The sequence below is a fragment of the Lytechinus variegatus genome, chromosome 14, assembly GCF_018143015.1.
Source record: "Lytechinus variegatus isolate NC3 chromosome 14, Lvar_3.0, whole genome shotgun sequence".
In the NCBI taxonomy this organism is placed as follows: Eukaryota; Metazoa; Echinodermata; class Echinoidea; order Temnopleuroida; family Toxopneustidae; genus Lytechinus; species Lytechinus variegatus.
In genome coordinates, this window is record NC_054753.1 from 1,653,597 (window position 1) to 1,666,027 (window position 12,431).

The following is a 12,431-nucleotide window of genomic DNA, read 5'->3' on the forward strand; positions in this document are numbered from 1 at the left end:
TGTTTCAATGTTTGCTTTATTACGTGTCTCTATAATGTCAACATTACTGAACTGTTCATTACTGTAATACAATAAAATGTAGAAAGTATGACTGTTTAGCATAAATTTTGCAGAAGTGAGGTCATGTACATTTGGAACTGCGGTTCCTATGATATTTATTTCCATCAATTTCCAACAGGTAATTACACAGTATGAAACAAACTAATAAACATTTCAATAAATGTTTCGGGCAATTCCACAGGTTGGTCCAAATCATGTAACGTGAGTAACCGACACATTCCAAAGATTTGCCAGGAGCATAATAGAATTTCCCAAGTTTTGTTTTTATACAAAGGATAGTCAGACTGTGTACTTTGTTGTGATAAGGAGATGTTTAGTTCCTATCAATAATAATGGAGTTACAGCTCCAAGTATGAGTCAAGTTGTCTCCAAATGTAACGTGAGTAACCGTGGAATAGCCCTTTTCATGGTTTCTCCTAAAAAGCAAACACGTGAAATTATTACACTGCCATGGGTATGAACGGCAAAATGTCTAAAATAAAAGGCACTTTGTGATATCAGATAATATTTAGATTCAGATACTTTAGATAGATGGATGACTTCATTAAGGCTTCAAATAGTGTGATGTTAATTTTAATCAAGGGTTTCCAATATAGGTTTTAAATTTATATTACAGCTGATATGTTGTGATATGAAGCAGAAATTGTAATCCTTGCATATCATACTTTTAGGTGTGCATAAGGTAAATTTGAGGATTCAACATATGAAGCAAACAATAGATTTCACTTGAACTTTGTCAGAATGCCACAAAGCAAAACCTTTTACTTGGCATACACATAGTAGTAGCTTCCGTTCCAGGTGTATCTGTTGCGAGTCCATTGGTCATTGTGGGCAGATGAACCTGCACCCCGGGGTGAGAAGAAGAGCCTTTGGAAGAAGAAACGCCCTGATATTCCATTAGCTGGTGGTAGCCCCCCTCCCTGTCCGCACTTGCTGGTACCACCTGGGATGCATGTCACTTGATCAACTGTAGGATGGGAGGGGGGAAAAGGAAAATAGGCTCAAATACATACACATTGCATCGCTGAAAAATAACAAGAAGTGAAACATCCCGAGGGGGAGTCCAATGTACTGCTGTACACATGCGTGACCAAATTATTTCCAAACACCTCCTAAACAAGTTTTTTCTCTGTGTGCAAAATAACCCCTAAAGAAGTTTTTCACGGGCTTTATTTTACACATTTTGGCTCCTAAAACACCCCTTTAAACGCTTTTTTTTGGGGGGGGGGAGTCACGCATGTGCACAGCACACCGGTAGCAATATGAAAAATAATAAATATTAACAAAGACGGGGGGGGGGCAAAAATTATCAGTGTCACCCGTGGAACATGTCTGGAGAATTCACATAAAAAACAAGGTATTTACCACTGCCGGATGGGAATTCGATACGAGTATGGTCGTTGCCGTAATCAGGAATGAACAGAGGTGTATCCTCAAGCCAAGGAATAGATCGGGTGGTGAGGCGAGAAGGATTGACGCTGTCATCGGCCCGCATTTGGAAAGCAACGTCAGTCTGGACCAGGAACTGATTGTATTTAAGATCCATCATCTCTTTGACTTCGGAAGGGGTAATGATGTCGAGCGTGACCTCGACGGTGTCTTCATCGACGTAGTTCCATTCGGTTCCCTGGTTGGACTGGCCGTAGCGGGCCCAACCACCTCCCTCGACGTCCATCTCGCAGAACACCTGCAGGTTAAAATAACAAGATGAAAAAGATTGGATGGTGATTGAACCGCGGTTTTTATCCACTTGGACTACGTCTCCGATCTTGTAATATACCACATAGGCTAAAACCCATTTGGTCTGTTTTCAGTTTGGTCCACACTATACTTTGTCTACTACCCACTTAGTCTAATTGCCATTTAGTCTAATGTTCAGATGGTAACCTGACCACTCCGGTGACATTACACTTGCTCTGGCGACAATTTCTCCCGGCTTTAATTCGTTGAAGATATAGGGTTAGGGTTGCAATATGGTTTTATGGAAGGTTTATAGTTAGGTTTAAGTGTTTACGTTGGTCATTCTATTATTTTGTAGAATTTGCTGGAGAGCAAATGTCGCCAGGGCAAATGTCATGGAACTGTTGAATCCACCCCAATAGATGTAGGCCTACAAATTATTGATCACAATTTTCTTGGAACACTCCAGTAGTTAGGGTAACCAGTACCTTTCGGTAAAGGCCAGCTGATTCGATATGGTAGAAATCACTGGAAGCATCGGGGCACGCATCCTTCACATGTTGGCATGACAACGCTGGGTTGTTTGGAGTTCCAAAGGTACTACAGTCTCCTGTTAAAGAAAAGAAAGAAATTTTGCATGTTAATATTGCTAACGAATCAGAAGGAGCGACGTCTGTCTTATCAATTCTTACAGTCTTCTTTGGCTAGTCTGTGAGTGAGTTTTTATTCCTACTGCAGATTTTATTTTCTGATCTTAATTCCATTTTGATTCCAGTTCTGATTACTATTTGTTTGATTTACGTTTGTAAACTTCATATTCTAAGCATCCTTTTCATCCTGCTTCCTAGTTACGCCACAGACTGGTCAGTATATATACCCAGTGGCGGACCGTGATCCGGTGGAGACAAAGCATGGGGGGGGGGCACAGCATTGTTCACAAACAATACAGTGGCCCTCCAATGCTTTGTCTCCTCCGGGTCACAGTCCGCTATTGTATCCGACTGGGATCCGACTAAAGTGTCAGTTCTGACAATTAGACAATTACCATTGTACTGGCCATCGTAATTATTCAGAGACCAGTGATTCTCATCCAAGCAATACCGAATATTTTACTGAAACTCTGGCGGAGCTGACGATTAAATTTATTCAGTGTTGACAACTTTCCTGAAATTTTCATGTAGTTCAAACCAGTTGATTTCAGTTGAATATACCTATATTGAAGACCCGTTCTTTCAATTGATCCAGCTGGTTCCAGTTCATTCCAGTTGAAACCAGTTAAAAACAAAAAAAAAACTGTTGCGAAGACGAGATTTAAAAAAATGATTCAACTGGATGGTGCGGCTAATTCCAGTTCTATACCAGTTGAATTCCAACTGATTTCACTTGGCGGATCCGGGGGGGGGGGCACCGCCCCTCCTCCCTTTTGAGAAGGAAAATTAAAATTTGTAAAGCAAAAATGCCATTTAAAGAGACGGGTGGCCCCTGGAACCCCCCCCCCCTTTTTTTTGCTTGTCCAAATTTTTTCGGATACGAAATATCCTTAATTTGTTGTTGAAAACTTTTTTTTTGCCTCTCAAATTTTTTGGAGTACGAAATATCCTTAATTTGTGGTTGATTTTTTTTTTTGGGGGGGGGGGGGGCGTGTCAACATTTTCCTCCGAAAAATTTGCCCCCCCTTGGAACATCTTGGATCCGCCCCTGATAAGATACGATACCTGCAGTTGATTGGCACGCAATAATTTCGCCAGTAACGTAGAGTGCCGGACCGTGGGCCATTGTGCTGACAATCAAAGTAATAACCAAGATCAGAGCGATGCACAGATTCGATGCCATTTTTGTCCTATCAACAAAACAGACGCAGAAAGAACTTAACAGATATTCCTTCCGACAAATGACTTCAGATGTGGGTTTCTCGTACAATCTCTTTATACTACGAAAAATAAAAATAAAAGATGGGTCCTCAATATTGTGTTAGTACCATGCAAGTGAAATCTTGTTTTTTTAATCGGTAAAAAAAAGAAAAGAACTGTTTGAAAAATATAAGCGTTCGGGGTGAGGGTTTAGTGTATTGTTATAGGCCTATACAAGTAGGTTATTCTCTCAAGGAGCTCAATCACAATTGATATCCGGCAATACCTCAGTCACATTTGATCTACTGCGCCCGTATGGCGAGTACGAACAGCCATTCTAACATTTTTTTTGTAAATAGCTACATAGGTGGTTTGAATAAAAATTAATAAAATGGCTGTTTTCTACTCGCCGAATGCGAACGGCCGCCGTAGATCAAATGTGACTGAGGTATTAGTAATGCAAACTGAATATATGGGTAAATGATTGAAAATGTTTAAACAAAAATGATTAATCATACCAATTCATTAAAATATCACTGCTGGCTGCTGCATCGACAGTGTTCACCGAAAACTACAATATACAACAAACTGGGAAAAAGACCGGGCTGCCATATACAGTCGTTTGCCCTCAGTGGCGTACAGCTGAAGGGCTTTCGGGGCGCTTGCCTCCCAAAATTTTTCCCGATCCCCCCAAAAAAAAACAGAAAGGAAAGAGAGAAGAGTAAAATGCGATATTATTTTCTAAGTTTTATATCACAATCTATCTCACAAATTTGACATTTTTTTTTAATAAGCTATGTGCAAATTTTGCTTTCTCGCTTTGCTCACACGCAACTTTTTATGAAAATTCCAGATACGCCATATCTGACCCCCTCAGTTTTTTTTTAAATTGCGCTACTGTATGCACCTCACTTAATAGTTAGGGGTAGTGTATTCGTCGGTTGAGATCGAATGCTTGCAGTGGATGTTTAAGTTTTGTACGATATATAAACCCCATCCCCAAGAGAGAGAGAGAGAGAGAAGATTATATTCCAAAATTGTTTTAGATAGACCTCCACACACCATTGAATGAATATATACATAAATGAATAAATATGTACTAAATTAATGAAAAATCGTGAATGAATGATTAATCTATTAATTTGTTAATAAAATATTTATTCATTAATTTTATTCATAATCAATATATTTATATATTTATTTATTCAAATGCATGTTCACTTATTATTTCGATTGGTGAATAAATAAATACATGAATGAGAAACAAATAAAGTCAATTAATAAGATGAATATTACATGAATGAATAAACAATTGTATGAAGAATGAAAATAAAGGAATAACGGTTGAATGAACGAAGGAGGACTCGGCAGAAAGAGTTGTGATGTCATAGCTCAGATGAGCAGGACGATCCCTCCAATGAATTATGCGATTCTATCATTTCTTACTGTGTTGTCATTTTGTATCATTTTCTAGTGGTAAATAAAATAGAATAGAATCATATTAAATCGATGGAGGGTTTGCTACAGTATGAACACAAAATATCGTAATAAACAATGCATTATAAAACGTATATTACGACTTTATTGTGTGACTTACCCTCTGCGAAGAAAACTCTTAATAGATTTATACACAAATGAGTTGTTTCTCGAGCAGTTTATTCTGATGTTAACCTGTCTGAATTTAACAAAGAATGAATGTAGAGTCGCTGTGATAGGCGTTTTTATGATAAAAAACAACCAAAGTAAAGGGTTTGTTCACGCCCACTTTCACTCTATATGTGAAGCCGTAGGATCCCGGGTAAAGAAAATAGATATGCTTTAATATTACAGGTATATGAATTCGCGAAATTCATTGATTTGATTAGTGGCCACTTCCACCCATCAATGGACGTGACTTGTTGGTCTGTTAAAAAGAAAAGTCTCGTGTGCAAAACATTTAAGACAGACGCGAACCCATAAACCACGCCCACTTTCCATCATGCATTATTTACCTGACATAGAAAAGAAGGCATACCTAAACGTTTAGGGGCATTTTGGTATCAAAGTTGGGAACTGGTCTATTTCACACAATTACAATGTGTTGAATCTGATTTTAGACCGGTTCGAGAGTTGATTTTTTTAATGTTTTGACCACCTATAATATTGGGTACAAACAGAAAGTCTGTCAAATCAACAATTTGCCGCGATTTTATTTCTACTGGATTCTCTCTATCATTTTGCTTTCATTGATATGGATCAAGTGGATAAATGCAGAATCCTGCTTACATAATGTGCGATATTCCTGTAAATTTGTTGATTTTATTTCTGATTAATTATGCACATTTTGCATTTTAGCAATATTATACTATGATTTGATAAATTCAGCACAAAAGTTGATTATTTCTGGTACAAATACCCTTCTCATTGAATTAATTAATTTCCGTATTTGATAATCAATATTTGAACAGACATGGACCTGTCCACGGAGGATTATTCTAATGTTACTGGGGGCCGTGCTGAGCAATGTCACAGCTCCCGCCAGTAACAATAGATAATCCTCCGTGGCTAGGTCCATGTGAACAGATCTCGTAACAAACAAGCAAAGCAATGGGGAAATACACAAGAAAAAAAAATACATTTAAGCACTGACTTTGATACTCATGTAGTGGGTTATATTATTCATAATGACGCGAATGCTACATGTACAAAAAAATATTAACTTTTTCATAGCCGAATTCATAAAATTGTATGTTGCACACTCGAATTCAGTAATCACAAATAGAAATAACCTTATTTCACGAATATAATGGTACACATAATATACAAGATCTTGTCGTAACCATGTCTGTAAAAGCGAATAAGATAGAAATTGGTCAATTTGTTTTTTGCAAATTAAGTGGTCAAAACATGAGAAATCAGATTGGAAATCGGTCTTATCGTATTTAGCACATTATTGTGTGAAATAGACCGGTTGCCAACTTTTTACCCGAAATGCTCCTACATGTAGAGCTCATATTTTCTCCAATGTCTGGTCTTGTCTAATGTCATACAGGTGGTTCTGGAACCCAAATAACAAGAATTAGAACATATGTAGTCAACATTAAAGTGGTCACAGGGGAGGGTTCATATAGAATATTATTAATATAATGTTGAGGGTCTGGCATTTTTATGGACGACAGAATTATAGCTTTTGTTACTACTGTTATCATCACCATCATCGTCATTACCACCATCATCATCATCATCACCACCACCATTATCATCATCTTCATCATTGTTGTTGTATAACTATTATTGTTGTTGTTCTTATTCTCATTAGTATATATTAGTAGTAGTAGTTCTCAAAGTAATATGATAGTAGTAATATCATTATCATTAGCAGCATAATATCCTATCTACAAAACATCATCTGTAAAGTTTTTCATCAAAATAACGTCCATTAACATCTGGCATTTTTTCAAATCTTAACCAGATTATTACGGCCATTGGGTTGAATAATTTTAAGCGCTCATTCGCTTCGCTCTCCTATAATAAATCTTGGGCACTTTTATCAGCAAAATCCAGCCCCTCCAATGTTTTGCATCACATTTTGTCTTCTTAATTGATAATCACTTGGCGTCAACGTGCTTTACAATATTCCTTGAGCCGCTTTTGAGTATTTTAGGTATTATTTTAGGATGTAATTTAAGATTTAATCAGCGGTTGTACCCGGATGTCGTCTTGAAAAAACATATCCGATTACCTTTTTGTGGTAAACACTTGTCTTTTCCCCCTTTAGATTAAAATATACCATTAAAATTTATAAGGGTTGTTGTCATGACATGCGTATCTCCTTACGATACGCCAAATTTATATGAAGTCTTCATATGAAGAGTTTAGTTGCAAAAGGCCGCCGGGTTAGGTTCTCTTTTGACCATTCCGAGAAAAACAATGTTTTTTATTCTCACTTATTGCAATATTCTTATGACAAACCAAATATTGTCATGATGTACTACCCTATCATGCGAACATAAAATTGGGTATAAAAGAAATCTACCTGTCTTCAATTTTTTTTCTATATACTTAAAAAAATTATCATTGTGGACCTAACCCCTTTTGCAAGCAAACTAAAATGAATCCAATCTCTTTTGATTAAAAAAGTGACTTTTCTTTGCCACTTTCATTCACGTTTTCATTTGAATTTCAAATTTTCTTTGATATCATCAGGGTGACTAAAAATATAGAGGTTTAGAGACAGAAAACAATAATAATATTTATGAAAAATGGACCTAACCCCTTTTGACAAATGAGTTCTCCAGAAGAGTTTAGTTGCAAAAGGAGTTAGGTCTGCTCCAAGAAAATCATTTTTTCAATTCTCCCATATTGCAATATTCTTACGCGAAACTCAATGTTCATGATACCCTACCATCAAAACATAAAATTGGTTTTACATGAAATCTTCATATTTTTTAAGATATTCTTTTCTAAAAAAATTCTGTGTGGATCTAACCCCTTTTGCAACTAAACTTACATGGACCTAACCCCTTTTGAAAAAAGGTGATTTTTCTATACCATTTTAGTTCACTTTTTAATAGGAATTTCAACTTTTCTTTGGTTTCATCTTATAGAGCTACTAAAAATCTTTACATCGAGATATAAAAATCAAATTTGATGAAAAATGGACCTAACCCTTATTGCAAGTGAGCTCTTCATATTGATAATCAAAGGAGGGCGATGGATTAGAGGGTCGGGTAAACTCCGAGAAGATGAGTCACATTTCGTTAAAATTTTATTTTATTATTTTCTCTCATTCAGACCCTCTTTCGGGAACAAAAGTATGAGAAAAAAAACAATTTTAATCAATCTTAATCACTGGCGTATAATGGGAAGGGGAGGGGCTTGAGGGAAATAGTCTACAAAAGTTTCACAGCAAAGAGAGAGAGAGAGAGAAAGTCTATGGGAAATGTTTTAGGCCCGTGAACCCCACCCCCGGGAAATTTAATAGGTGCCAAGTAATTAACAATTCTATGCGCAATTTCTAAGCCCTAAATTTGTCAAGTTCCATAGAAATGAATAGGACAGTTTTTTTTTATTTAAAGGACAAGTCCACCCCAACAAAAACTTGATTTGAATAAAAAGAGGAAAATTCAACAAGCATTACACTGAAAATTTCATCAAAATCGGATGTAAAAAAAGAAAGTTATGACATTTCAAAGTTTCGCTTCATCTCACAAAAACAGTTATATGAACGAGCCAGCTACATCCAATTGAGAGAGTCGATGATGTCATTCACTCACTATTTTTTTTTGTTTTTTATTGTTTGAAATATGAAATATTTTGATTTTCTCGTCATTGTCATGTGAAATGAAGTTTCATTCCTCCCTGAACAGGTGGAATTCCATTATTTTAAAATTTCGTGCTTCAGGCAAGGAGGTCCTAATCGTCAAATTCGTAAAAACTGAAATATTGTATAATTCAAACAATCAAAACAAAAGAAATAGTGAGTGACATCATAATTTCCCAATATCGACGATTCATGTATTGGGACAACATGACAAATGAGGGTACAGAATTTAGTAGAAGTTGTAGAAAGGAGAAGTTATATCAACCCCTCAAAACAAGTTCGGAAATCTGTGTTTGACCATTAATTCCCCACAACTATCACTTGGGTTTCAGAAAGTTGGCATTTTCTCCGGTTATCGCACAGATCATTCTTTAGTTTGTCTGAGTCTCAACTTGAATAAGATTAAAAGAGGTCCTGGTTTTTGGAAATTCAACAATTCACTATTGAAAAATGATGACTTTGTTTCTAATATTAAAAAAGTAATAAAAGATACGATTGTGTTTTATGCGAAAGACGAAGTAAATTTTGATGCAAATAATCGAATAGTAGGTGAGTGTGAATTCACTATAAACGATCAGTTATTTTTCGAAACTTTAATGATGATAATACGGGGAGAAGCAATATCACATGCTTCCTTTGTAAAAAAACAAAATATAAACAGAGAAAAAGACTTAGAAAAGAAAATTGAAGAGCTGGAAAGAAAACTAGTGATTCACGATGATAAGATATCTATTTTGGATCAAATTGAAAAAGCTAAATCAGAACTAGAAACATTCCGATTAAAAACTAATGAAGGGGTTGCGATTCGATCTCGGATTAAGTGGATGGAGTATGGTGAAAAGCCTTCTAAATTCTTTTTAAATTTAGAAAAACAAAATTACATTAATAAAGAAATACGTCAGTTATCCACTGAAAATGGTGATAATTTAGAAATGCAAAGTGACATAATCAATGAAATATTTAACTTTTACTCTAATCTTTATGCGGAAAAAGAAACCAACGCTAGCAACTTGGAATTATTGTTAAATTTTCCTGGCATTCCAAAGTTGTCCCCTCAAATGTCGTCCTTATTGGAGGGTCCTTTAAATGTTGATGAGGTCTTTTCTGTTTTAAAGCTCATGAAAAATAGTAAATCGCCCGGTCAGGATGGTTTTACAGTAGAATTTTATCGTTATTTTTGGGAAGACATTAAACTTTTTTTAGTAAGATCATTGAATTATGCGTATTTTTCAGGACATATGTCTAATTCACAAAAAATGGGAATAATTACTTTAATCCCGAAAGGAAATAAACCCAGACACTTGTTACGAAATTGGCGACCTATCTCCCTATTAAATGTTGTCTATAAAATAGCATCCAGTTGTATAGCAAACAGACTCAAAGGTGTTCTGTCTTTTTTAATACATCAAAACCAAACGGGGTTTTTGAATGGTCGCTTCATAGGAGAAAACATCCGTTTATTGTATGACACATTACTTTACAGTGAATTACATGATATAGCTGGCATGCTTCTCGTTGTTGATTTTGAAAAAGCTTTCGATTCTGTATCACATAATTTTCTTTTCAATGTTCTGGATTTTTTTCGCTTTGGTCCTTCGATTAAAAGGTGGTTAAAACTATTCTATACAGACGCAACCTCTTGTGTGTCAGTTAACGGACATTGTACAAATAGGTTTAACATAGAAAGAGGGTGTCGTCAAGGAGATCCTTTATCTCCCTATCTTTTTTTGTTAGTTAGTGAGGTTCTTGGTATTTTAATTCGACACTCAGACAAACTGGAGGGAATGCATATTAATGGGAAAACACTTAAAGTGTTACAATATGCAGATGATACCCTTTTGACACTCAATGGTTCAGAACAGGATTTAAAATGTGCCCTTGATACACTTGATGAATTTGAAAAAATATCCAACCTTAAAATTAACATAACTAAAACCCAGGTGATATGGATAGGGAAGAATAGAACTTTTAAAATAGAGATTTTACACGAGTACAAACTCAACTGGATTTCGGTAGGGTATTTTAGGTACCTAGGCATAGACTTTTCTGTTGAACTATCAAAAATGGTTGATTACAATTATCAGGAAAAGTTTAAAGAAATAAAACGTCAGATGGCGGTATGGCGAAAAAGATCTTTGACTCCCTTGGGGCGGGTAACCATTGTTAAATCTATATTAATACCGAAATTAAATTACTTGTTTTTATCTTTTCCAGAACCAAAAATAGAAATTATGAATGATATTCACCGATGTTTTTACGAATTTATATGGGAAGGCAAACCTGATAAAATAAGTAGAAAACAAATGTGTCAATCGTATAGTGAGGGTGGTGTTAGGATGACTGATATTTTTATCCATTCCAAGTCATTAAAAATTTCATGGATAAGAAGGTTTATTTCTTGTTCTGAAAATTTTACTTTTCATATGTTTCAGTCATTTTTGCCTACAGCACATACATCTTTTCAATTATTCATGGGGGCTGAGCATTATAAATCACTTGCCATATCAATAAATAACCCATTTTGGGCACAGGTATTGTTTGCCTTTTCAGATCTTACCCGCCTTCTTGTTGATGACGTTGCATGTCAAGCCCTTTGGAATAATCCAAAAATTAAAATGAATGATAATGTAATATTTTTCAGGTCTTGGTGTGTTAATGGGGTGCGTTTTGTTAATGATATTTTAGGAACGGATGGAAAATTTCTCTCATATTTTGATTTTCAACGCAAATACAATATACAAGTAAATTTTCTTCAATATTATGGCCTATGCAACGCCATTAGATACAGTTTCAACAAACATGTAATACCAAAATCTATGGAACCTATCATTCCAGAAGCACTGCTTTTGATAATAAAATTTAAAAAAGGTTGTGCTCACATTTACAATAGTTTTTTGAAGTATAAGTTGAAAGATTGCAAAAGTCTCATAAAATGGAAACAGATGTTTGACTTTGACAACACCATATGGAGGTTTTACTATCAGTTACCCTTTTATTCTACTGCAGATGTCAACATGAGGTGGTTTCAGTTCAAAATAATGAATAGAATTATTTATATGAAAGATGCTTTGTTGCGATTTAAATTAGTTACAGATAACTTATGCACTTTTTGTAATAATAATGAAGAAACTATTATGCATATTTTTTGTTTTTGTGCCCACACAAACGAAATATGGTCTCAACTCGAAATCTGGTTTTCTCGTAACAATTTGCACATCAAAATTTTAAATCAGAATAAATTATTCGGTTTTTACGGAAACAATAATGGAGCTCTTAATTGTATTTTGATAATAGTTAGAAAACAAATTTTTGCAGCAAAATGCAAACACTGTCTTCCAGTTTTCGACCATATTTTGTCTGAAATAAAATCTTATTATAGTATGGAAAAGTATATATATAAAACAAATCTGAAAGAGAAGAAATTCATAAAAAGTTGGTCATCTTTCATTTTATTACACTGAATCTCTCAGATAACATTCTAAAACACACGCACGCACGCAGGCACATATATGTATATATATGTGTGTGTGTGTGTGTCT

At 35.3% G+C, this 12,431-nt stretch overlaps 1 protein-coding gene across 1 annotated transcript; it reads right to left on the reverse strand.

Moving 5' to 3' along the window:
* Window positions 1-564: 564 nt before the first annotated feature.
* On the reverse strand, window positions 565-5,480 carry LOC121427681. The gene is made up of 5 exons (XM_041624201.1): window positions 5,188-5,480; window positions 3,456-3,580; window positions 2,229-2,350; window positions 1,426-1,747; window positions 565-1,027 (listed from the first exon to the last, which is right to left on the reverse strand). Exons 2-5 carry the CDS (start codon window positions 3,571-3,573, stop codon window positions 822-824), a joined length of 768 nt encoding a protein of 255 aa, XP_041480135.1. The 5' UTR covers window positions 3,574-3,580; window positions 5,188-5,480; the 3' UTR covers window positions 565-821.
* Window positions 5,481-12,431: the final 6,951 nt, after the last annotated feature.